The 27,661-nt window shown below is 36.5% G+C and overlaps 1 protein-coding gene across 1 annotated transcript in view; it reads left to right on the forward strand.

Moving 5' to 3' along the window:
• Positions 1-27,661, forward strand: part of LOC133519565 (cadherin-23) — a 57,387-nt gene that overhangs the window by 14,916 nt on the left and 14,810 nt on the right. The window contains exons 2-12 of the mRNA XM_061853573.1: positions 20,041-20,251; positions 20,397-20,540; positions 21,176-21,324; positions 21,603-21,731; positions 22,393-22,611; positions 23,130-23,342; positions 23,612-24,436; positions 24,614-24,809; positions 25,448-25,748; positions 26,024-26,906; positions 27,182-27,367. Of these exons, the coding sequence (XP_061709557.1) occupies positions 20,041-20,251; positions 20,397-20,540; positions 21,176-21,324; positions 21,603-21,731; positions 22,393-22,611; positions 23,130-23,342; positions 23,612-24,436; positions 24,614-24,809; positions 25,448-25,748; positions 26,024-26,906; positions 27,182-27,367 (3,456 nt within the window). The remainder of the gene's footprint in view (positions 1-20,040; positions 20,252-20,396; positions 20,541-21,175; positions 21,325-21,602; positions 21,732-22,392; positions 22,612-23,129; positions 23,343-23,611; positions 24,437-24,613; positions 24,810-25,447; positions 25,749-26,023; positions 26,907-27,181; positions 27,368-27,661) is intronic.

The following is a 27,661-nucleotide window of genomic DNA, read 5'->3' on the forward strand; positions in this document are numbered from 1 at the left end:
GTAGAAATGAGCAAAGTTACCCGCAAAATTGTCCGTGTCTTTTTGTATGTGTATTTTTTTGCCGTGAAACTATAAATGTTACGATAAAAGTCAAATGATGCTATTGTTGTACATAAAATGAACATTCATATATATCTTTTCCACAATTTTTTGTTAACCCATTTAGAAGAAATAGCCTCTAGACTAGAAAGCGTTTTTCGACGAAAACGGCGCGTAGCGCCTTAATAAGGTTATGTCCTTCGCGCCACCGTGCACCGCTAATAATACCTAGTTGTATGGTAGTATGCTTACGCACACAGATGCACCTCGGTGGCCTTCAGGGGCTGCGTAAGGTTCGCCTACGCCTCTATGGTTCCTCCGATACGAACAATATGAAATCGAAAATGAGCCCATATTAAATTAAAAACAAATGCGAACCTACAAATATAATACGTCGTATTGTCAATCTAAATTTACAAACGCACACTGGTAAATAATAAATAATAATAAATAAATATTATAGGACATTATTACACAAATTGACTAAGTCCCACAGTAAGCTCAATAAGGCTTGTGTTGAGGGTACTTAGACAACAATATATATAATATATAAATATCTATAAATACTTAAATACATAGAAAACACCCATGACTCAGGAACAAATATCCATGCTCATCACACAAATACATGCCCTTACCAGGATTTGAACCCGGGACCATCAGCTTCGTAGGCAGGGTCACTAGTTGTCACTACCCACTAGGCCAAACCGGTCGTCATAAATAAATAAATATCAGTCTTCGTCTTTTGATTGATATTTTGTCAGATGATGATAGTTTATAGAGTTAGAGCAGCTTATTTAGATGCACCAGGTTTCTATTTTATCACCAATATAGTTGAGAAAGATGCATAATGAAGCCCTGTGAATGTCAGCTGCCGCGAATGAAGCAGTTAAAAGTTTAAGATCAAATAAGACTAATTATTGCTCTAAGCCTGTAAATTTAAATGACCAAGATGACCATAAATGTCACAAATGACCGGTCATTTATCAAAAACGAGGGTCTCTAAAAGTGAATATTTATGTTGCCGAGCGCCGCTTGACGGACGCTTTGTAACCCTACTTGTGTTGTGACATTGCTTTCAATGCTTACATTTGACCAGTTGAAGCACTTTTTAGGGCCACAAAGTTTGTGTCTAGAGTCATACTGTGTCGATATGTACTTCAAAAAATGGGCTATGTGCGTTTTAAACCACGCATTATGGAGGGTTAAACCTTAATACGATTCTAAAAGACAAACGCAGCGCTTGCGCGGCATAGCGAAGAGAGGTCGAGGTATCGCTCGCTACCACTAGGTCGGCTACGATTGGCTCGCGCGCTCCGGCACGTCGACGGTCCAGCGCGCGTGGCTATGAATTTGGCGCCTTTTAAAATAGATTTTACTATTATAATGGAAGCTATTCACAGAAATTTATAACTTTCCTTAATATTTCCGTAACGCATATTAATTTTTAAGCAACTATCCTATTTTTCAAAATTTTTAGCTTTGTCTATTAACTTAAGAACTTAGAGGTATTGTCATGGATTTAATAACTTTAATTTAATGTCCACAAAACAAAAAGCTAATTTTAGTTTAACAAATTATCACATTTAAAAAATCTAAATATTTGAAGCTTAAACTTTGCACTTTAATTCAATATTCAAAAACCATATAATGATTAAGTAAATTTATCCTATCGTGAACTTTACGTCTTAGCGCTAAGGTTGCAAATTCCATGTGACTTCCATGACTATGAAGGGTACAGTTGTAACTGATGAGCAATTTTCGTCACTGCATTAACTGTCACAATGGCTCAGCGGTAGATGCGTAGACTAGCGAGCGGGAGGTCCGAGTATCGTACCCCGGCGAGAATTAACTTTTCTCCTAACTTTATTTGGTTTTAAAAATAACTGGTTTATTTGGTTTTTCAATTAATCTTTAAATTCCCGTAATTGATTTCGAATTACCGAAATTTATAGTCATAAATCCGGGGATCCCACTTGTGAGAGATTATTTTTTTGTAATTAAAGTGCCCCACTATTTCACCAGAGCGTACCGACCGCTATGACCTTTTTGGATGGATGCACAACAGTGCACACACACTAGGTAGCCAAAGAAACCCCGTCAAACACCAGGCAAAATCCCTCATGGCGCCCACATAATTTTAATCTTGGTTTAATGAGGATAATAGATTAGGACCTGGGCGACCGAGCTTTGCTCGGTTATAACTGTTTATTGTATTATGGTGGTGTATAGGTGATAATCTTAACTAATTTTTTTTACTAAATTAAACTTGTCTAAAACAATAAAAATTAAAAAATTATATATAATCTTGAACATATAAAAAAAAAACAAAAGTTAGTCACCGGGCGAGATACGAACCCGTAACACTCGTTTAGCAGTCCGTGTCTTAACCCGCTGGACCAGACGGACAGTGGCCTGCAACACGAAATTAGCGACCATATTCTGCGTCGAAAGAAAACCGCATGAAAACTCGAAAACACGCGTTTTTCCAAACTTAAGACTAATCTAGATAGATTGTATACCCCCAAAAACCCCCATATACCAAATTTCAGCGAAATCGTTAGAGCCGTTTCCGAGATCACAGAAATATATATAGGTATACAAGAATTGCTCGTTTAAAGGTATAAGATAAAAAAAATATCACTTAGTATACTGAGAATTACATTATTTTACCTCCCTCGACAACACATAACAATCATTAATAAAAGAATATATATACCTAATTTATATCTGACGCTCGTTCTAACTTTTATATTACAAATATGCTTAAAAATATGTCCCATGCCATATAAGCATAACTTTTCCATCTTTAGAATTATCATAACTTTTAGGGCAAAACTCTGGTCCCACTATTGAGCTAAGAAGTTACGCAATGCGACGAAATTAAAAACACAGTTTAAGATCCCTGACAACATAATCTATAATTTGGTCGGGTTATGTGAATTTAGTATAGTTTGTGGTACCTACCCACAAACTATACTAAATTCACGGTGGGAATAAAAAAATGTCCTCACATTTCAACATTATGTGACAAGGACAAACAATAATAACGCTTTCTTTGCTACTCCTACTGAAAGATAAATAAGACTATCCCGTTCGGTCATTTCCCTCCACCGCTCATGGCTGATCCAGTTGAATACTCGATTCATGCGTAAAACCATGCCCTCCCATCTCGAACTAGTTATAATTATTTCTAAATCGATATCAATAGATGGCGCCAAATGTCACAATCAGCCATTACGAAATTGTTATCCTTCGTATTAAGAGATATTTAACGTGCCATAAATTAAAAACACTATAAATGGAATGTAAACATTAATAACAACACGAATTCAATGCATAAATTTACAAAATTTGATACCACAATTATATTGCGATTTGCGAGTTTTGCGACTGACTACGTTATGGGCAACAGCGCACGACGGATATAGCTGTCGAAGTAATAATGAATATCGTCACTAGATGGAGCCACCACGATTCTAGTACGTTTTACGCATGAATCGAGTATTCAACTGGATCAGCCATGAGCGGTGGAGGGAAATGACCGAACGGGATAGTCTTATTTATCTTTCAGTAGGAGTAGCAAAGAAAGCGTTATTATTGTTTGTCCTTGTCACATAATGTTGAAATGTGAGGACATTTTTTTATTCCCACCGTGAATTTAGTATAGTTTGTGGGTAGGTACCACAAACTATACTAAATTCACATAACCCGACCAAATTATAGATTATGTTGTCAGGGATCTTAAACTGTGTTTTTAATTTCGTCGCATTGCGTAACTTCTTAGCTCAATAGTGGGACCAGAGTTTTGCCCTAAAAGTTATGATAATTCTAAAGATGGAAAAGTTATGCTTATATGGCATGGGACATATTTTTAAGCATATTTGTAATATAAAAGTTAGAACGAGCGTCAGATATAAATTAGGTATATATATTCTTTTATTAATGATTGTTATGTGTTGTCGAGGGAGGTAAAATAATGTAATTCTCAGTATACTAAGTGATATTTTTTTTATCTTATACCTTTAAACGAGCAATTCTTGTATACCTATATATATTTCTGTGATCTCGGAAACGGCTCTAACGATTTCGCTGAAATTTGGTATATGGGGGTTTTTGGGGGTATACAATCTATCTAGATTAGTCTTAAGTTTGGAAAAACGCGTGTTTTCGAGTTTTCATGCGGTTTTCTTTCGACGCAGAATATGGTCGCTAATTTCGTGTTGCAGGCCACTGTCCGTCTGGTCCAGCGGGTTAAGACACGGACTGCTAAACGAGTGTTACGGGTTCGTATCTCGCCCGGTGACTAACTTTTGTTTTTTTTTTATATGTTCAAGATTATATATAATTTTTTAATTTTTATTGTTTTAGACAAGTTTAATTTAGTAAAAAAAATTAGTTAAGATTATCACCTATACACCACCATAATACAATAAACAGTTATAACCGAGCAAAGCTCGGTCGCCCAGGTCCTAATCTATTATCCTCATTAAACCAAGATTAAAATTATGTGGGCGCCATGAGGGATTTTGCCTGGTGTTTGACGGGGTTTCTTTGGCTACCTAGTGTGTGTGCACTGTTGTGCATCCATCCAAAAAGGTCATAGCGGTCGGTACGCTCTGGTGAAATAGTGGGGCACTTTAATTACAAAAAAATAATCTCTCACAAGTGGGATCCCCGGATTTATGACTATAAATTTCGGTAATTCGAAATCAATTACGGGAATTTAAAGATTAATTGAAAAACCAAATAAACCAGTTATTTTTAAAACCAAATAAAGTTAGGAGAAAAGTTAATTCTCGCCGGGGTACGATACTCGGACCTCCCGCTCGCTAGTCTACGCATCTACCGCTGAGCCATTGTGACAGTTAATGCAGTGACGAAAATTGCTCATCAGTTACAACTGTACCCTTCATAGTCATGGAAGTCACATGGAATTTGCAACCTTAGCGCTAAGACGTAAAGTTCACAATAGGATAAATTTACTTAATCATTATATGGTTTTTGAATATTGAATTAAAGTGCAAAGTTTAAGCTTCAAATATTTAGATTTTTTAAATGTGATAATTTGTTAAACTAAAATTAGCTTTTTGTTTTGTGGACATTAAATTAAAGTTATTAAATCCATGACAATACCTCTAAGTTCTTAAGTTAATAGACAAAGCTAAAAATTTTGAAAAATAGGATAGTTGCTTAAAAATTAATATGCGTTACGGAAATATTAAGGAAAGTTATAAATTTCTGTGAATAGCTTCCATTATAATAGTAAAATCTATTTTAAAAGGCGCCAAATTCATAGCCACGCGCGCTGGACCGTCGACGTGCCGGAGCGCGCGAGCCAATCGTAGCCGACCTAGTGGTAGCGAGCGATACCTCGACCTCTCTTCGCTATGCCGCGCAAGCGCTGCGTTTGTCTTTTAGAATCGTATTAAGGTTTAACCCTCCATAATGCGTGGTTTAAAACGCACATAGCCCATTTTTTGAAGTACATATCGACACAGTATGACTCTAGACACAAACTTTGTGGCCCTAAAAAGTGCTTCAACTGGTCAAATGTAAGCATTGAAAGCAATGTCACAACACAAGTAGGGTTACAAAGCGTCCGTCAAGCGGCGCTCGGCAACATAAATATTCACTTTTAGAGACCCTCGTTTTTGATAAATGACCGGTCATTTGTGACATTTATGGTCATCTTGGTCATTTAAATTTACAGGCTTAGAGCAATAATTAGTCTTATTTGATCTTAAACTTTTAACTGCTTCATTCGCGGCAGCTGACATTCACAGGGCTTCATTATGCATCTTTCTCAACTATATTGGTGATAAAATAGAAACCTGGTGCATCTAAATAAGCTGCTCTAACTCTATAAACTATCATCATCTGACAAAATATCAATCAAAAGACGAAGACTGATATTTATTTATTTATGACGACCGGTTTGGCCTAGTGGGTAGTGACAACTAGTGACCCTGCCTACGAAGCTGATGGTCCCGGGTTCAAATCCTGGTAAGGGCATGTATTTGTGTGATGAGCATGGATATTTGTTCCTGAGTCATGGGTGTTTTCTATGTATTTAAGTATTTATAGATATTTATATATTATATATATTGTTGTCTAAGTACCCTCAACACAAGCCTTATTGAGCTTACTGTGGGACTTAGTCAATTTGTGTAATAATGTCCTATAATATTTATTTATTATTATTTATTATTTACCAGTGTGCGTTTGTAAATTTAGATTGACAATACGACGTATTATATTTGTAGGTTCGCATTTGTTTTTAATTTAATATGGGCTCATTTTCGATTTCATATTGTTCGTATCGGAGGAACCATAGAGGCGTAGGCGAACCTTACGCAGCCCCTGAAGGCCACCGAGGTGCATCTGTGTGCGTAAGCATACTACCATACAACTAGGTATTATTAGCGGTGCACGGTGGCGCGAAGGACATAACCTTATTAAGGCGCTACGCGCCGTTTTCGTCGAAAAACGCTTTCTAGTCTAGAGGCTATTTCTTCTAAATGGGTTAACAAAAAATTGTGGAAAAGATATATATGAATGTTCATTTTATGTACAACAATAGCATCATTTGACTTTTATCGTAACATTTATAGTTTCACGGCAAAAAAATACACATACAAAAAGACACGGACAATTTTGCGGGTAACTTTGCTCATTTCTACTAAATTAATCGATTAAATTATTTTTAAACTAAAAAAATATTTTTTAACAGGTTCTGCGAATACAACACAGCTTTTGCTAATCAGTTAATATTTTTTTAAGAAATCGATCATTTTTTGACATTTCGTGCGTATGCAGCTCGAAAAAGACGTAAACGTCAGTCGTGTGCCGGCTTTTAGACGAGGAGGCTGTATCACTTGTCGCTCCGTGCCTTTCTTGCACTATGAATGCTTGTGCATTTCCCAAGTGCTACTTATAATATCGGAGTAATTGCGGCCAAAGAATAAATAACTGCAGAAAGCAGGGTTGTGACTCGCTTTAGCGCGCGAAATATGGTGTTTCGCAGCTTATTGTTATGAACGTAATGACACTATTTCCAGTTGTATTTGAGAAAGCTTTTTTAAATATATGTATAATAAATGTTTTCTAACATGCGCGGACATATAGGCATTCGAATTTTGAGGACATATAGGCATTTGAATTAATTGATTAACATAGGCTATCTATTTACGTTGTATAGAGATAGTTGTTTCTTTTTAAATTTAAAAATAATTAATCGATTAAATTCAGAAACCATAAAATTTTTAGGATTAATAAACTACCTATTAAAACGTGGTAAGTTTTTTCTAGGATTGTAAAAAAAAAAGAGTATAAAATCGGCGCTCGGCAACATAAATATTTATTTGCGCAATAAGAAATAAAAAAATCACTGTTATGTACCTTAGTTTCGAATGCCTCCGAACGTGGTGCAATTCCGAAATTATACTCTACTCTACGAAATTAATTTTATTTTGGAAACTAATAATGTAAGTTATAAGGCTGACAATCGCTTTTGTCGTCGAGATATGAACAGGACATTTACTCAAACGGCTTTATACCGGCCTAAGCCGCCAATTTAATATGAAAAGTTAGTATCGGTGTAACATGCCCCGGGCGCCGTTTCATGTTTAATCGTCTAAAATTCATAGATTAGCATAAAAATGCACGTAAAACTCAATTTCAATCAAAAAATCTTAAAATTACAACTTTGATTTGCGTGTCTTTTTCATAGAAACCAAAAACTATTATTTTTATTAAACCACACTCGATACGGATATATGAAGTGTGCCACAAAATCATAAATAATTCGTGGTGTATGGTGTATTTTGTATGTGTGACCTACTGCGAGGTTACTATGGTACCTTCACCAAATGCATGATCTACTCATATCAAACAACAAAACGTCTGCAAAAGATGATACTCAAATACGAGGATAGCGCCACCCGCGCGCCTCTGCACTGCATCTTATTCTTTGAACGTCGTTGCGTGCGATCGTCATGAGACATGAGCATGAGATTGTCGCGGGGACAGAGCGCTTAGCTTCGCTCCGAGGCCCCGACGCTCAAGGGCATTGGGCCGACAATCGTCTTAATACTTGCGACTTACGTCAAAAAACATTATCTATTAATCTATTATTTTGCTTACGTTGTATATTCATACGGAAAATTATAACATAATTGCCTTTTGCATTGTGTAACTGCCTTTTGTACGACAATGTAAATTTTTAACATGAAGTTAACTTTTAATAGTTTGAATTGATTGGCAAGAATCTGAACAATAAAAAAGAATTTTATTTATTTAATGGAGTTAAAGAGGTATTGAGGGTATTCCCGTATATTTTTCGGTCAGTTGAAAATAATGAACTCGAACGTTACAAGTTGATTGTTTTCTAATAAGAAATCTTCATTACATTTACAAAAAAAAAAAAAAAGACCGACCGCGCTCGAGTAAATCAAGGTCACGTTTTTTTTTGTAACTTTGTGACCCTGCTACTCTCTTACATATTGAAAACCACCTTGAGCATGTAAATTAACATACCTACCCTTATTATTTCCCCTCCTCTTTCTTTCTTTTTTTCGGATACATGGTGCGCGACTGACTACCCGCTGACGCGCTCCAGTGACTTTAATTTGATGTTTTTTTTTTCAATTCAATTCAAATATACTTTATTCATGTAGGCCTAGCAACAAGCACTTATGAATAGTAAGACAGTATTACATATAATTATCTTAATCTAATTATCAGAGCAATTTATTGATGTTGTAAATATTATTCCATATATAATACTAATGAATATAATTCAGAGATCAAATTTAATACTAAAACTTTCACAAAATATAGTCATACAAAAAAAAAAATTTATAAAAAACACTAGTCTAGATTGTTTCTAGAATAAATTCTAAATGTCAAACAAATATAATAAAAACAACAAAGGAAATACATGCATTGGAATATCCATTTCATCATCATTATTCAAATATAATAAATAATTAATCATTTCGAATCACAATTAATCCCACGTTGTTTTATCATTCATGTAGTCTTGTGTGGTATAATAAGCTTTAGAAATAAGTTTACGCTTTACATGATTCTTAAATTTATTAATTGGAATTTTTTACATGTTGAATAATCTGTTTATATCATATATCAAAAAATATAAAAAAACATTTACATGATAGGACAAGTATGGCTACCATGAGTTGACATTTGACTTTTACGCCACAGACTGCGTGAACTTGATCGCACCAATACCTACTTTAATGCGAGCGATATAAACTGCGATCAAGTTCAAGCAGTCGCTAGCGTAAACGTCAAATGCCAACTCATGGTAGCCGTACTGAATAAGCTACAAAACACACTTTGGTGGTTAAAAAATTAAATAAAATAAATACGAAATAAAATTATTTTATTTATTAATTTAAAATTATGGAAAAAAACGTTACACGCTTTTTTTATTGCAATGTTAGAATGTTAAACACGCAAAGCAACACCCGTTCAGAATCAAGCTCGGTCATCCGCACAACTCGCACAGTGTTCAATAGCGCGAGTTGCGCTAATCGTCTTTCTTGTCGTCTAGGTAGTGCACAAATCAGATAATGAAACGATGGGAAGGTACGGTACGTAGAAACCTAGTATTTTTCAAGCGTATGGGTCGGTTTGAATAAAGTCTTTAAGAAATATCTGTAAAAATCCGTACTCCTTTTTAAACATTCTAGCTCATATTATGATATAGTACATGGGCGACCGAGCTTTGCTCGGTTATAACTATTTATTGTAATATGGCGGTGTATAGGTGATAATCTACATAAACTTAAAAAGTAAAATGTGAACTGACAATTATTATTATTTACAATCGAATTTAACCTTACAGTACTTGTCACAGAGTAACGCCATCTATTGTCAATTTCTCTTATTCCATAGGTCATTTTTTTACTAAATCAAACTTGTCTAAAACAATAAAAATTAAAAAATTATATATAAACTTGAACATATAAAAAAAAAAAACAAAAGTTAATCACCGGGCGAGATTCGAACCCGTAACACTTGTTTAGCAGTCCGCGTTTTATCCCGCTGGACCAAACGGACAGTGGCCGGCAACACGAAATAAGCGACCATATTCTGCGTCGAAAGAAAAACGCATGAAAACTCGAAAACACGCGTTTTCCCAAACATAAGACTAATCTAGATAGATTGTATACCCCAAAAATCCCCCATATACCAAATTTCAGCGAAATCATTAGAGCCGTTTCCGAGATCAGAGAGAGGTTTATAAGTTTCGCTTTTTGAAAAAAAAAAAAACATTTTTTTTTGTTTTGCACATTTAAAATAGGAAACCTATGAATCTAGTGTGTCATTGTGTTAATAACCTACAACTAAATCATGGAAAAACGTTTTCTCTTTTTGTATGGACAATCACGTGGTACACTTCCCTCTTAAGAAGAAAGTGGAGGACGCACGCGAAATCACCTTTTCATACAAACATAGTCCACATTTTTCTCTCTAGATATTAACATTATTAAAAATATTTTGACACAATTTGTTCTATATCAACCACAAGTATGCCTCTACGTTTGATTTTTTTCGATAGGAGTTAAAAAGCATTAAAAAATTTGTATGAAATCTGAATTCTATTTTTCGCTCCTAATTTTTATAATAATACACAAATCGAAAAAAGTCAAAAGACAAGGTATGTTTAATATACATCAAATTACTTAAAAATATTTTCCTAAATGTCAACATCCAGAGAGGAAACTGGGGACTACGTTTGTATGGAGGACCGGTCGTCCTCTTTCCTCTTAAGCACTTATCACGCTATAGCCACATACGGAAATCGCAAGTGCGTAAACTGTCTAACGAGACACTTCCATATTTAGGTACCTATTTTTTGTAAGTGGTGGCCTTTATTTTTTAACACAAAATTATCAATTGATCATCCTTAAAAATACTCATTCCTTTCCTGTATACATGCTCTTTTTTATATTATAATAAATCTAAGACAATACTGCCTAATATATCTCTAGGTAGGTACCAATATATTTTTTTATTGAATATGCACATATTTTTTACTTTCGATTTTGACGAACGTTTTAAATCATTTGTATAAGCGCAACCTTGGGCCTCTCAAGGCCACGTGCCGAGCAACCAATGCAACGCTTAGCGCCAAGAGTTATTAAAACAAATCATACCGCTTAATGCCGTGTTCTTTTTGCCCTAACGTGAAGCGCCAGGTACTAGATACCTTCAAACCAGCATAAGAGTCCTCTTTGATTATGCGTTATTGTGTATCTAAAAGTCATAGTTACGCTGGTTTACTCGAATGCTCGTCGCGCCGAAGCAAGGTAAGCGATAAGAACACGACTTGTGATTTGTAACGAAACTTTGATGTCTTAAAGTACCAAATCAAACTACTATTTATAGTACAAAAAAAAGTAACATAAAATTATAATTGACATCATAATTTATTGTAAATTGACTTAATTTGTAAATAAATTTTAATTTCGTCATCGATATCTGAAACGCCATCTAGTAATAATTGACCTTAACAATATATGTGACCTCTAGGTTTAGTGCGTGAAAACTACAACAGATGTCGCAAGAGAGGTATTTCGACGCCATTTCAACGCATGTTAGTTGTGAGAGTTTTATTAGCTCCGTGCGCCATCTAGTCCGTTACTGTGAACTAAAAAATAGCCTACAGGTATTGGATACTTAGGACGGTGCGCGTTTTTAGTATGGGATTGGGTATCTGTACTAGTATTATATGATCTGTGCCTAGGAGAAGTTTTTGTAAGGCATATGCGGTTATGGTTGGTGAGTTTGGCAAAAAATGCACGTTCCTTCCGGTGGTTATAAGTTATAACTGAATTAAGAAATGATTTCATACAAAAAAACTGTTTTTAAGGTTCTGTAGCTAATAAATTTTGATTATTGTAATAATTTGGAGCGAAAAACCTATTTCATAAATTTTTCAATTCTTACTCTTATAATAACTGAAAATTCCAAAAACCAAAAGTTAGGGGCATAGGTGTGGTTCATATACAACAAATTGTGCCAAAATATTTTCAATAATGTTAATATCCAGAGACGAAAATGAGGACTATGTATGAAAAGGCGAGTTCGCCCGCGTCCTCCAATTTCCTCTTAATCTTATACCTTTAAACGAGCAATTCTTGTGTATATATATTTCTGTGATCTCGGAAACGGCTCTAACGATTTCGCAGAAATTTGGTATATGGGGGTTTTTGGGGGTATACAATCTATCTAGATTAGTCTTATGTTTGGGAAAACGCGTGTTTTCGAGTTTTCATGCGTTTTTCTTTCGACGCAGAATATGGTCGCTAATTTCGTGTTGCCCGCCACTGTCCGTCTGGTCCAGCGGGCGCGGACGCGTGTTACGGGTTCGAATCTCGCCCGGTTACTAACTTTTGTTTTTTTTTTATATGTTCAAGTTTATATGTATATAATTTTTTAATATTTATTGTTTTAGGCAAGTTTAATTTAGTAAAAAAATGTAGTTAAGATTATCACCTATACACCACCATATTACAATAAATAGTTAGAACCGAGCAAAGCTCGGTCGCCCAGGTACTATACTCAAACGTGATTCCACATCGCGCCAAACGAACAGTCAGCAACACGTATGCTCTAAATTACTACATTCAGTAATTGTAACAAATGCATTCAGGCATTGAATCACGTAATACGGCGTAACAAATACGGATTTATGGCAATTAAATGTAAACATTGTATTATTGTTAGGTATTCATTGGTTTGGATAATTTGCGCCTATTACTTTCACAAGTTAACCGTGACTTGGGTGTGATTACACAGGTTTTACTGTGTTAGATATTATCAAAGAGATTGATTATATGTGTGTTTTTATGGACTCTAATTCTTTCAATAACAATTTATTTTAGTTTTAAACGCACCGCCTACAATCTTTTCTGCTTTGCCCTAAGGTTGACTGGTAGAGAATGCCTCATGGCATTAAGTGCGCCTTTTGTACATTAAGTTTTTCTTTTGTGCAATAAAGTTTTAAATAAATAAATAAATAAAGACAATTTGAAATAGAGGTGGGTTGTCAAAGAAAACTTTGTAGCCACAGTAAATTTACTGCCATCTTTCGACACATGATGAGAACTTTTAGAACGCCATTTGACTTTGATCCTTATTATTACACTGATATGTGTTAAATTTGTTAAATATCAAAAAGTGGCGCCATCTGATACATCAAAGGCTAAAGGTGTGGCTGCATCGTTTCGAGCGATGGCGCTCAACCTTTAGCCGATGCTAGGTAAGATGGCGCCACTTTTTGATATTTAACAAATAACGCAAAGTCAAATGGCGTTCTAAAAGTTTTAATAATGTGTCAACAGATTGCAGTAAATTTACTGTGGCTACAAAATTTTGTTTGATAATCCACCTCTATTTCAAATTCTCTTTGCTATTACATATATATATATATATATATATATATATATATATATATATATATATATATATATATATATATATATAGTCCTCCTCGCCGTATACGAGAACTGCGACTCCTCCAACTGTTTTTAATCGGAAACATCTTGGTTTTGAAAACTTTTACTTAGAGAATGAAATAGTGATGCTCATCTCATCTCACTTTCAATTATCGGTCTCTTCTTTTTTTTATACTACGTCGGTGGCAAACAAGCATACGACCCGCCTGATGGTAAGCAGTTTCCGTAGCCTATGTACGCCTGCAACTCCAGGGGAGTTACATGCGCGTTGCCGACCCTGAACCCCCCCTTCCCCTCGTTGAGCTTTGGCAACCTTACTCACCGACAGGAACACAACACTATGAGTAGGGTCTAGTGTTATTTGGCTGCGGTTTTCTGTAAGGTGGAGGTACTTGCCCAGTTGGGCTCTGCTCTAGATCTGTAATGACATCCGCTGTACTGTGCCCTACCACACAAAGCGAGATGACATTCACAATGCCCATACCTCTCTTTTGGACGTAGTTTAAGGACGTACCCGGGTCCACCCGGGTCTTCATACTTTACAATTTGATTGTGTGACCTGCAACTATAAACTTTGGAATAGCTCGCTAAATATCTGCCTATTTTTTTTTTCAATATTAAAGGAATACTTCACCGCTTTACATGGTCGCATGTTCAAGACCTGTACCCCTAGTGTAAATATTTTCGACAGCGAAACGTGACGTACGCGTTTGCGTTAAGTGTCATTTTGTATGAGATTTTTGACTTTCCAAAACGTCCCGCTTGGCGCGCTGTTCAAAAACCCATACAAAATGAGACTTAACGCAAACGCGTACGTCACGTTTCGCTATCGACTAAAATTACACTAGGGTTACTGCTTGACAATGTATGAAGTATGAAGTGGTAAGTGTAATGCAAGATGCAACATAAATTAATTTATTGACTAGACCTATACTTAAATTAAAACCCTAAACCAACGCTATACATCTTATCTACACCAAGAATCTTTACAATGTGCGCACTGAGAAAAAGATTTACGCCATACTCCATAATGATTACAATAAACACTTTAACCATTAACACAATATCATTACAAAATTTACTTTCAACCGTGTTCTTAGCAGTATAAGACTGAAATTTGAACGCAGTTCTATCTGAATCAGAAATTCACAAGCATCATTTGCAGCTTACGACAGAACTGTTACGAAAATCTGTGTTAACTAATTTAGGTGCAATGGGTTCAACCAGCAGAGTTTTTGAAAAATCGTAGATCTCAATACGGTTGCCAAAAATTAAATTAGCAATCTCAATTAAGCCTTTCTTCAGTAACTTCATCGATTCGTAACCAGCCGGCCTAGCCAAGGTGACAATCACTATCGCTTCAACAACGAAACGCTTTGTGTGTCTCTATCACCCTGCCGTCTCTGTCATATTAGTGCGACAGTGACAGCTGCGTTTCAATCGCTACGGAGCGTAAGCGATTTGCACGTTGGCTACGCTTTTATCGTTAGCTCCATAGAAAAAATCAGAAACATAGGTCTAATGGCTCCTCTACACGATATGGCCAAGCGCTGGATTAATGAGATGGCCATACGATGGTGATGGGTCCTCTACACGATGGTCTAGCGCTGGACCAGCGAGAAAACCATGCGATGCATCATACTGGCCCACATCTTTGTGGACCAGTATGAAGGCCCATCGTGTAGAAGACCCATATAACGCACCTTAAATATAAAAAGCTAAAAATATGAAAAATGTACAGCGCCACGTAGTTTGCAGCTGCGCTGAACTCAGCGCCGATCAGAAAAATCGGCGCCTACCACCTCGGCACCGTCAGGGGAGTACTCTGGCTACGAACGACTTGCGGAATCCGATCCTTATAAAGTATTGGCGCAAACCACGTTATTATACCCATTTTTACCAACTGAGCTGGTTGTGGTAATAAACATTTTGACCGTTCTTCTGCCTCCTCATTTATAAATCCTCATACCTAACGAGACGTTTAGGAGGTAGAACTTACCGAACGCGACACTGGCGCGCAATTTTATTATTGATGAAACTCATCGATAAAGGCAGATAACGAAATCTCCATTTTGTTTTTCGCAGTAGGCCCGCAGATGTGGTCGAGTTTGCAACAGACCGTGATGTAAGGCATTGTCTTAGCGAAGTGGGACAGTGGCACAGTGGCACAAGTACGACTTTATGAGTTGAACGCGGTGGCAATGTCCGAGGCGGCACGCAGCACGCACACATTTATGGACAAATAACTACTTTTTACGACAATTGAAAGGGCCATTAAGGGGGGAAGGGGGGGGGCATTAATCCCTAACGCCAATGACCTTCGATCTGAATCCCTTAGTATTCTAATGCTTTTAGTAGCTAATCATATTAACAGCAACGGCTGTAAGCAATATAGTATCCCATATTTACTTCAAAGTTCATTATCTTCGAGATATTTGGTATTAAAGTTGAAGAATTTTAGGTCAAAAAACTGGTTTTCTGGCCATAACGTTTTTGGTAATTAATTTAAAATTAAACCCTCTGACAAATTTTTAGACATGTCAAAGACCAACCCAAATATGTAGATCTTTCATAGCAAACTAGTAACGAAAATAGTGTTTGTTTAGACGATGTTTATAAAAATCATAAAAAAATAAGTATTTGTTTCCTTCAAAATCCGGCAGACAAAAATGGAGATAAAAGATTAAAGAACCGATAGCCGTTTGTCTTATAATTATATCTGTAGTGCAAATGAAGGAGTAACGACTCAAAACTCACCAAAAATCGATGAAAACCGCGGGGAGCCCCTTAATAAGTCAACCTATACACGTCCCACTGGTGGGCACAGGCCTCCTCTCAAGCGCGAGAGGGCTCGGGCTATAGTCCCCACATCACTTACCTATAACCTATACGACCTTTAAACCTTCATGAAAAGAGCGTACTCCCATCTTAAATGCCGGCAACGCACTTACAACCCTACTAATGTTGCAGATGTCCATGGGCGGTGGTAATCGCTTACCATCAGGTGATCCGTCAGCTAGTTTGCCTCGTATATCATTAAAAAATACAAATGGAGCTCACGCCATTGGACATTTTCTAGCAGCTGTTTTTCTCAAAGGGTCGTCCGACATCCGATATCGGATTAGAAGTCCGAATCTTTTAGAATTAGTCACTTTCAGTTGTCCGCACCACCCCCTACGTCCTAGATCTCTATTTTATATCAGCTTTGCCCGCAAGAATTACTCTCGGCACACTTTTTTCAGACGAGTCCATAGTTATTATAATAAGTACCTACTTGATATTGATCCTTTTCACACTTCATTGTCTAGTCTCAAAATGATACTTAAACGTAAATTGTTTTAGTTCAAGTATTTTAAATAATTAAATATAATACAATGTATAAATGTAACTTTCCGGTTGTCCTAATACCTACCAGATATTAGTAATAAAAAAAATACAACCTATCCGATAATTAATGAAACAGACAGTAATGTCAAACCTGCTTACTGTATTACTGCTTACTGTACTTTTTTTCCTCTGAAGACAAGTACTTAAATAGAATTTAAGTGTGGCTCATGATTTCATTTTCTTTATGCTGTTAGTAGTATGTTAACATTATGTACTTAATAATGAACCTCCAGGTCTATGATTCTTAAGTATGTTAAGTACTCTACATTGTACTTCAAATCCATTTGTATAGGTATGTGACTGTTTGTGTTCTAAATAAATTAAAAAAAAAAGAAGTGAAAATGCCGCGGCAGTCGGGCATACCAATAAAATGAATTTCAAAACCAATCATTATTATCCAAACTTCGAAAGTACTACAAGCATTGTATTGTAATGTTTGTGCGGTAATGAGGCGAAACGAAATCGTGACCGCGTTACATTCTCTCACCGATCGTCTTTAATGATAGAGAGCATTAAATTTAGAGACATCTATTGTGCGAGGATTTCTAACATTCTATGGTGAACTAGAGTTTAGTAAACAAACTTCAACATTGTGTAACTATGTAGTTATAAACAAACTTTTGGAACATAGTTTCATACTCACTTCGTAAGGTTATATTTATTATTACTCGTATTTTACTTGATACACTAGCAGCTCTTGGAGCTGATGCGCTTGTGTTTATCTTGTTATTTTTCTTCTTCCTCGCGTTGTCCCGGCACTTAGCCACGGATCATGGGAGCCTGGGGTCCACTTGACAACTAATCCCAAGATTTAGCACAGGCACTAGTTTATACGAAAGCGACTGCCATTTGACCTTCCAACCCAGAGGGTAAACTAAGCCTTGTTGGGTAAGTCCGGTTTCCTTACGATGTTTTCCTTCACCGAAAAGCGACTGGTAAATATCAAATGATTATTTTTAACTTTTTTTTATTTTTATTTAGAACACAAACAGTCACATATACAAATGGATTTGAAGTACAATGTAGAGTACTGTAGAGTACTTAACATACTTAAGAATCATAGACCTGGAGGTTCATTATTAAGTACATAATGTTAACATACATACTAACAGCATAAAGAAAATGAAATCATGAGCCATACTTAAATTTTATTTTTTATTTATTATCTTGCTATTTTTAAAGTCCTAAAATGTGTATCTAGTCTATTTTTGACGGTTGTTTGACGAATACTTAACTATTTTAAATAAAATCGGTGTATATGTAGAGGTCTACATATTCACAATCACTACCGTGAATCATTTGTACAAGATTGTCATAGCTGACGTGGCTACTGTATTATTATTATGATATTTAACATCATATCTCTACTTTTGAGATAAGTAATAATAACAGCTATATACCTCCCTAAAAACTTTATCATTGCCGCCTTCTACATATGTAGTAATACAAAAGGCAGTAATTCTGAACACAAGTCGAATAGTGAGGAAATTCCTTCAGAATGATCTACAGCTCCCCAACACACATAATCAACATCCATCAGTTTTTTTTTTTATATACTACGTCGGTGGCAAACAAGCATACGGCCCGCCTGATGGTAAGCAGCCTCCGTAGCCTATGTACGCCTGCAACTCCAGAGGAGTTACATGCGCGTTGCCGACCCTAAACCCGCCCCCCCTCATTGAGCTCTGGCAACCTTACTCACCGGCAGGAACACAACACTATGAGTAGGGTCTAGTGTTATTTGGCTGCTGTTTTCTGTAAGGTGGAGGTACTTCCCCAGTTGGGCTCTGCTCTAGATCTGGAATGACATCCACTGGCTATGCCCTACCACACAAAGCGAGATGACATTCACAATGCCCATACCTCTCTTTTGGACGTAGTTTAAGGACGTACCCGGGTCCACCGTTACACAAACTATACCCGAATCAAACCAAACCCAAAACGATCCACACTGACCTACTTGAAGATTAATATGAGATGCACTTGGCTTCGGCTCGTGCATCCCATTACACCAGTATTCTATGAAATTCTGAGAAAAAAAAAATCTTTATTGTGTACTACTAGAGAAAAGCTCATATTACAAACAAAGACAGGACTTAAATTAGTAGGTAACAACAGGCGGACTTATCGCTATAAAGCGATCTCTTTCAGACAACCTTTAGAACGAATCGGTGGCAAGAAATAAGCTATTGGGCAGCGATTCGGTGGCAAGAAGGGCAGTGCAAAACAACAATGAAACAATAAACAATATAAACTACAAACAATAAAACATACACTACATAAATTACATAAATTATTTAAATTACAATAATACACTACATAAACCTACATAAATAAATATAATCAAGGGAGAGAAGTAACAACCAGGGAGAGAAAATAAAGGGGAATTTACTTACATGAATTAAATGACCCAGACTAAGAAAGTGATAAATAGTGCTCTAATGTCTAGGCTGATTTCTTTTTTAATGCGTGCGATTTCATATTACTTAACATAAAGCGCGTTGGCATGTATGTACCTACCTACGAATGGAGTCGCGCTTATCACGGCCAGAAGAGGCGTTAGGCCCACAGGCCCACAGTCAAGCAATTCGAAACTTGTAATTGCGACAATAACATGAGATTCCTAGCGGTTTACTTACCTACGAAAGTGGCGTAGAAATCAAATTCTGCCTTCCCGATGAAACATTCCTTATGTATATTGTAAAAAACTGGTCAAGTGAGAGTTCGTTTTACTCGCGCACCGAGGGTTCCGTATAAACTTTGAATTATCTTTATTTTCCTCCATACATTTTTTTTTCACTGCGCAAAAGAAGAAAAAAATGTTTTGGAATGTACAATTTCAGCTCTTACAAATGATACCCCACTTGATCTACTCACAAGACTTTTAAATTTTGCCCCCTCTTCATATTGGGCATTTTCAAATACTTTCAATGTGTCTGGGTTAGCGTAATTCATAACTATTCCAAATTTCAAATCGATAGCTTAAGTGGTTCTCAAGATATTTAGCGTTGTGAGTGTTGTGACAGACAGACGGACGGACGAACGGAGTCGCACCATAAGGGTTCCTTGTACCTTTTTGGTACGAAACCCTAAAAATGTTTCACGTATCACCTTTCTTTCCCAGATGGCAGAAATAATCCCGAACCGCCGGAAATTCGCGACCATCGTTAACGAGCCGAACCCCCTCATCATCCTCCTTATCCTGACGCTGCTGGGGCTATGTTCGGCTCAGGTCATCAATAGAGCTCCCCACTTCGTGCCTCAAGCTGGTGACATGTCCCAGCTCAGTCTGCCGGAAGACACTCCTGTGGGAACACCAGTTTATCAGCTGCAAGGTACAGAGTCCCTTTTACTCTAATAATTTATAGACATTCCAGTCAAATAGCTTCTGGCTGAATACTGTATCTCTACCTATATGGTCTTAGCAAGAGACAAACACGAAATCTATTTATCAATTGTCCAAATATTCTTTGTTTGCAGGCATAGACCCAGAGAACAGTCAGCTGCGGTACTCCATATCGGGACAGTTTTTCACCGTAGACTCCCTTACTGGCGTCGTGACGTTGGCGAAGAAACTGGACCGAGAAGAGCAGCCGTTTCTGGAAGTCATCATCAGCATTACAGGTTTGTTCAGGTGTTATATTATGAGTCAGCTCAGGGCCATATCGATGCAGTTCACCGTGGACTTATAGAGCCTACAATCAGTTTAGGACCATATCGGGGCAGTTCACTGTGGACAGGTGTAGTGACGCTGGCTAAGAAGCTGTTCCGAGAAGAACAGCCGTCTGTGAAAGTCATCATCAGCAGGTACTGACCTCAACTAAGAACTGTCTTAGGATCGATAGTTCTCCTATAGTCCCAATAAATGAGCCCGTTTACCGAAATGTGCAACTGAGTGGACGCTCAAGTGGCAGCGACCAGCATTGCAACCGGCGTGGCGTCCATATTAAACATATGCGAATGGTTCACGCTCATAGCTTTTGGACGCTCGACATAAAACTGCACGCCCCGCTGACTCACTAGTCGCCGCTGACCACCAAAGGCGTCACAGACGCGCTCGGATAAAGCGATGATGACGCACCACACACGACAGGCGTGGAGTCCGGGTTAAGTATGGTTTAAGCTATACTTGTCGGCCGAGTAATAAAGACCGTAATCTCAGAACAAAGGCTATTTTTAAGTTAAACCTAGACCTGGGAAATTAATATAACTCTACCGATCTTAAAATATCAAGCTTCAACTAAAAAAATCTGTTTCAGATGAAGGCATCGCTAACGCAGACCCCAATACGGTATCCCTCCGAAGAGTGATCCCAGTGAAAGATGTTAACGACAATCCCCCTGTGTTTCATAACCGACCCTACATACTCAATATTAGTGAAGCGGCCCCAGTGGGCAGCGAGGTTGAGGTATGTTTCTGTTACCGTACCGTTCAGATTCAAACTAATGGATTAAGAAGTATTTAAAGGTTAAAAGTAATCTTGGTACATATCCTTAAATTATGTCATTATATCTAGGTAGGGGTTTGAGAATCTGCCGAATGAAAAGGTGACGCACCAAAAAACTGTAGTGTCGCCAAAATGATTTTTAGTTTCTAAGGTTTTATGTTAGTCTATAAAGTAGGTATGTAGTTATAGTTATCTATGGACTTTGATGTCTCACAATAAAGGAAGTAACTTTTTTTCAGCTGAACCCAAAGATAATAGTGACAGATCGCGACGAAGGCCACAACGCCGAGATCAAGGTCACCTGTTCTACCAAAGAGAGGAGCAGCGATGCTGAGGCCTGTGCTACCTTCAGAGTCGTTACTGACATGGTAATACCCAAATAGTCTATTAAAGGTACCATAAACGGGGTTATTCGGGAATTTCAAAAAAATCGAGACTGATACACTGATGACAATTTGTTAGTAGGCACATATGACGGCATAGCACCTTGCACCCTTGGTTGAAGAATTTCCTTGTTTGATTTGACACCTAATATAGGTACCTAAATAGTATAGAAAGAATACCTCTGTCCGTTTACACAATATTATTAGGATCGTGGTTCACGGTTAAGATATTAGCTAATTAATTCTTGAGCTCGTCGTATTAATACGAAACACTAATGAGTTTGATAATGGACTAATCTATTACCAATCATTATAATTGAGTCTAAAAACTGTCTGTTGGGTGAAACTGATGAATTCCAATTAAAAACTAATAGCTATTTTATTGTTAAGGATAACTCACAGTGACTGACACGTGATGACTTTTCCTCTGACTTACATAATTGTAACTTGATTATAATTATACCACATTATTATTAATTTAGTTTAAAGTATGTACCATCATATTTGTAATTCGATGTTAATATCATGATTTTTCAAACTTTCCAAACATAACACTGTAACTGTTTAAGTCCGGCAAGTGTTTATGTACGGCATAATAACTATAATAAGCCTCTCATTTATTAATGTTGCCCATTGAACTTTCCAGATTTCTCCAAACGAATTCCAAGCACGACTGTTCATCCAACGACCACTCGACTACGAGAGCCGCTCAGCCTACGTGTTAAGTTTAGAAGCAGCCGACGCCTCTGACAAGCCTTTACGCACTTTTGCAAGTGTCGCAGTTGCTGTAAGGGACGTACAGGACCAACCACCAGTATTGATCAATGCGCCATATTCGGCTACGGTGCCAGAAAACACTCCACCGGTAAGATAAGATAATCTTTTAAGTGTAGCATTATCTAGTGTAGAAGTAGTATATGGCGAGACTATATGAGCTAACGAACTCCGTTGAGTTCAAAAGTGGCCGATGTCTCCGACAGACTTTTACTCGCATTTGTCAGATTAGCGGTTCGCCGTAAGGGACGTATGTACAAGACCCACCAATGTTAATTAATGCTCCCTATTCTGGCTACAGTACCAAAAAACACTCCATCGGTAAAATGTAAGTATTTTTTTAAATGTAGCTTTGTCTACCACTGAGGTAGAACCTATGGCTGGATTATGAGAGCTCAGCCTTCTAAGGAAACGCTGGTTAGATATATTTTCTGTGTGTAGCTTTATCTACCACTGAAATAGAAAAAAAAGACGAGGCTATTTAAACGGGCCAAGCAGAGTTTGAAAATGTTAAACTTAATGTCTTTTTTTACTATGAGACCTCGGCTTGCAACTCCTCATGCCTCAAACCGAAATAACTTAATAATAGCTGAATTGAACATTTTCCAGAACACTAGCATAATGGAGATAGTAGCTAAAGACGGCGATACAGCTCATCCACGACCAGTGTTACTCACCCTCGAAGGCGACAGTGAGCAATACTTTAAGCTTTTACCAGAGAGACCTATCGGACGCGCTGTGCTGGTCGCCTCTGATATCCCTATCGATAGAGAGAGCGATGTCGTTATACAGACTGGAGGGGTCTATAACTTCTTCGTTAAGGTAACTATCTAAAGTTGTGAATATTTGTGAAATATTATTATTCACTAAAACCAATCCTAATTAGCTTGAAAATTATCTTGGACGTGTCGAAGATGAAGATTTTTTTCGCGAATAATTTTCAAGCTTATTTATAGGTAAGCGGTTCAATCTCGTTGTAGTAAATAATGTGCTAAAATCGTGAAAGTTTAAATCACTGATGAAATGAAGATGTAGAAACAACAATGCTATTTTAAACAGAGAAAACATCAAATAACATACTTTTTCTTCAGGCTACAGAACTGATAAACAACGAAGTGCCATCCGACTACACAGTCACGCCAATAACTATAGTAGTAACTGATGTTGACGACCATAAACCTAAATTTAATAAAGACCAATTTGATATTTCGATCCCAGAAAACATTGAAAACGGAAGTCCTATACCTGGTTTATCTATTTACGTTGAAGATTATGACATTGGACAAAACAGCAAATATGATTTGTCTTTACGAGATATTTTTAATTCAGAAGGAGTGTTTTCAATAAGCACAGACCACGGTGAAGGTAGAACTCCGATTAGTATAAAAGTAAAGGATTCATCACGACTTGATTATGATGTTGATGATGATGATAAAAGACTATTTAGCTTCGATATAGTATCATCTGTTGGTAATATAGAATTGAGTTCAGCACGAGTTAACATAAAGCTTCTAGATATGAACGACAATGCACCGATTTTCGATCAAGCCAGTTATAAATTTAATGTTTATGAAAATGCTCCTATTGGGAGTTTGATTGGTGATGTAGCAGCTACAGATAAAGACTATGGTATTTTTGGTGAAATCGAATACTCACTCACTGGTTTTGGATCTCATTTGTTCAAAACTGATAAAGCAAAAGGCAATTTGTACGTTGGTCAATTACTTGATTATGAAAAACAGAAGAGTTACAGCTTGACTCTTATAGCGAAGGACGGAGGAGGTAAACTCAGTACTACCAGTGTGTACATTGAGGTTCTGGACGTGAATGATAATGCTCCTGTATTTGAAGTTCCTGAGTATACTAGAACTATAAGAGATGGTGCGACTAGTTTTGAACCACAATTTGTGGTTACGGTAAGTAGTACTTTAAAGACTATAATTTTAATTTACTGATACGAAATAAAATAAAAAAATCAACAAATATCCTAATGAAAAAAAGAGTAGCAAAGATGAAAAACAGTCAAATATTTATGCTTGATCATTATAATAAAGTTATAGACTATATAAAAAATAGATTATTTGCTTCGACAGGCTACAGATGCAGATGGCCCATCGCAAGGTGGTGGTCGAATCAAATATTCTCTAGAGTCTGATAACAGCATCACCCACAAAGGCAATGTTTTTGCTATCGATGAAGATACTGGTGAGATCGTGATTCTTGAAAAGGTTGAAACCATGGACACTCCTAGAGGACAATATGAACTTGTTGTGAGAGCTACTGATTATGGTAAGTTCTTTTAAATTAATAATGATTCATTGATTTGAATAATTAAATTAATATGAATTCTAATCTCAGGTGAAAATTGTTAAATATCTAAATTAAGGTGATTTTAAATATAGTATAATGGCACAAAAATGTTAAGCTATTAATCTCTAAGCCAATCCTTAAGCTATTATTGCCTAACGCATTTACACAGTAATATATTTAAGGCTCCCGTTTAGGCTATTTCTTTCTAAATATTGACGACTTAACACAACCAACCCCAACACAGTCCTAGCGATGATCGGAGACAGACTGGACTGTCCTTACATCATGCACTGCTGTGACAGGCATGTAATTAAGACTGGGATAGGATAGAGAGTGAAGTAGAAATTTATTGCAAATGTATTATTATTATTATTTTGTATTGTTCTATTTATACCCATGTTAGTTTCAATTTTAATTTTTATATATTGTATCGTGAATAATGATAATTTTAATTAAGAGCAATTTTAAATGATTATGTTTATATATTTTGGAACAATATTTTATGATAGACATTTATACGATTTAGAATTAAGACATGTTAAAATTGATTATGAGCCTTGTAGCTTGAAATAAATGATTTTTTTTTTTTTTTTTATTTAACTGTTTTCTTGTTTTAGGTAAACCTCCTCTCCATAACGAAACCCGCGTCTACATTCGAGTAGGCGTGCCAGGCAACCAGCGCCCCACCTTCAAGGGCAACTACCACCACTACAAATACACCGTCAACCAGCAACCCGACATCAATGAGGACTTCACTTTTGAGCTCAATCCGATGAACTATAAAGCTAGCATCAAAGAAGATGCCAAGCCTGGGCAGAATGTCACTATGGTTGTTGCAAATGACCCGGATGGGTTAGATGATCTTTTGAGGTATCATATTGTATCGGGATCGAAAGATAACTTTGTTATTAATGAAAAGTAAGTGTTATATTTCAGTATTCTTCGTGTTTATCAGACATCTCCCTAAAAGCATCATTTATAATTTCATTTAGGCGAATTATAATTGAAAATTCCAACGGCCACAATTAGGTACCTTCAATTCGTCGTTTAAAGCATCCCCTTAAATAAGACTAGTTTGATATTTTATAGATCAATGTGTTTCTAATCTTGTTGTGTCTTAACCTTTTTACAAGTTTTTGCTCATATATTTTTTATTGCTATTGTGGCTATTACAATGTTAATCGTTGTTTCAGGACTGGTCTTATAACAGTATCGAACGATGCCAATTTAGATCGAGACGTCAACGCAGATCGTTACGAAATAATAGTCTCCGCAGTCGATAGCGGTGTACCTATCCCCGAAACCGCAACCACCACAGTATTCGTCACCATCCAAGATGTTAATGACAAACCACCAAAATTCAATATTACTGAATCAACCACTTATATTTCAGAGAAAACTAAAATTGATGATGTTGTGACACAACTAGTCGCTCACGACACAGATGTAAACTCAGTTCTTAAATATAGTATCATTGACCCAATCAAAGCCTTTTCTAAAGCTGGTGTCCAATTGAAACCTAACGCACAATATGACTATAAACACATTTTCCGTATCAATGAAGATACTGGTGAAATTATAGTCAATGGTACTTTAGATTATAGTCAAGCTTCTATAATCATTTTGACTGTTAAAGTAGTCGATATAAATGCAGATGTCGAAAAGGATAAACAATTTGATATCGTTGAACATACAATTTACGTACAACCTTATGCTGATAAAAATCCGCAATTTACAAACCCTGGTTGGTCGACTTCACACCCTATAATTTATCATAAGATCAAAGAAGAGCAGCCTATAGGCAGCACTGTTTTGGTGTTGATAGCTGAAGATCCAATATCTGGACACTTAGTGTCAGGATTCAAAGTTGTCAATTCTGAAACAGGTCTTTTACAAGTGGATCCTTTAAGTGGACAAGTAGTCTTAACAAAGCATCTTGATTACGAGGAACTTACGACACCAAATTTGACTTTAACCGTGAAAGCGACGAGTAACGATGGAAGTAAACATACGATGGCGAAAGTCATTATTGAAGTGATGAACTTGAATGATAATCCTCCTAAATTTGATAAAGAGGTAAGCAATGAGATCTATGGAAACCATCTCAATCATTTACTTCACATCATATAGTGATTTAACGAAGTAATTTTCAGCCATTGTATTTTTTTGTGAATTCACTGAATCCATTACATTAGGAAAGATTATCTGTAATGATCTTCGAACTACACCAGCAAAATATAAAAATCGTTTTAGTGCTCGGAAATATATTATCTGCACACCCTCTCTTGATAAGAATCAACAATACTTTCAGAAATAACATTTTAAATACCATCTATGACATTTTATTTCAGCTATACAAAGTGAGTGTCCTAGAATCAATTAAGGACCAAGAGCAGATTTTGACAGTGACCGCTATTGATGCAGACGCAGTTTTGACTGAAGAAGATAAAGCCAGAGGATATTCAGATATACGTTACACGTTAAGAGGAGAAAACTCTGATCTTTTTACCATCAATAATGTCACTGGAGTCATTAAGGTACATTATATCAAATAAATTATTGGTTACAATTACTCAATCAAATAATTAAGTAATAACGGTCAAATTAAAATGTAAGGGTTGAACTCACATTAGACATCATAATTATTATCAGTACATTGAGTAATGCAGTAGCACTTGAAAAACCCTGATGAGAAATGCTCGACGCATTTAAAAAAACAATTCGCGATAATTTGTGACTTCAAAATTTTTGCTGTGTTTAAATTAAACATCATAAATAGGTATTGGTAGGAAAGTGGCCGAATGTTAAGCTTGATGTTTGTTATAATCTTT

Source organism: Cydia pomonella, chromosome 7, assembly GCF_033807575.1.
Source record: "Cydia pomonella isolate Wapato2018A chromosome 7, ilCydPomo1, whole genome shotgun sequence".
Taxonomy (NCBI): Eukaryota; Metazoa; Arthropoda; class Insecta; order Lepidoptera; family Tortricidae; genus Cydia; species Cydia pomonella.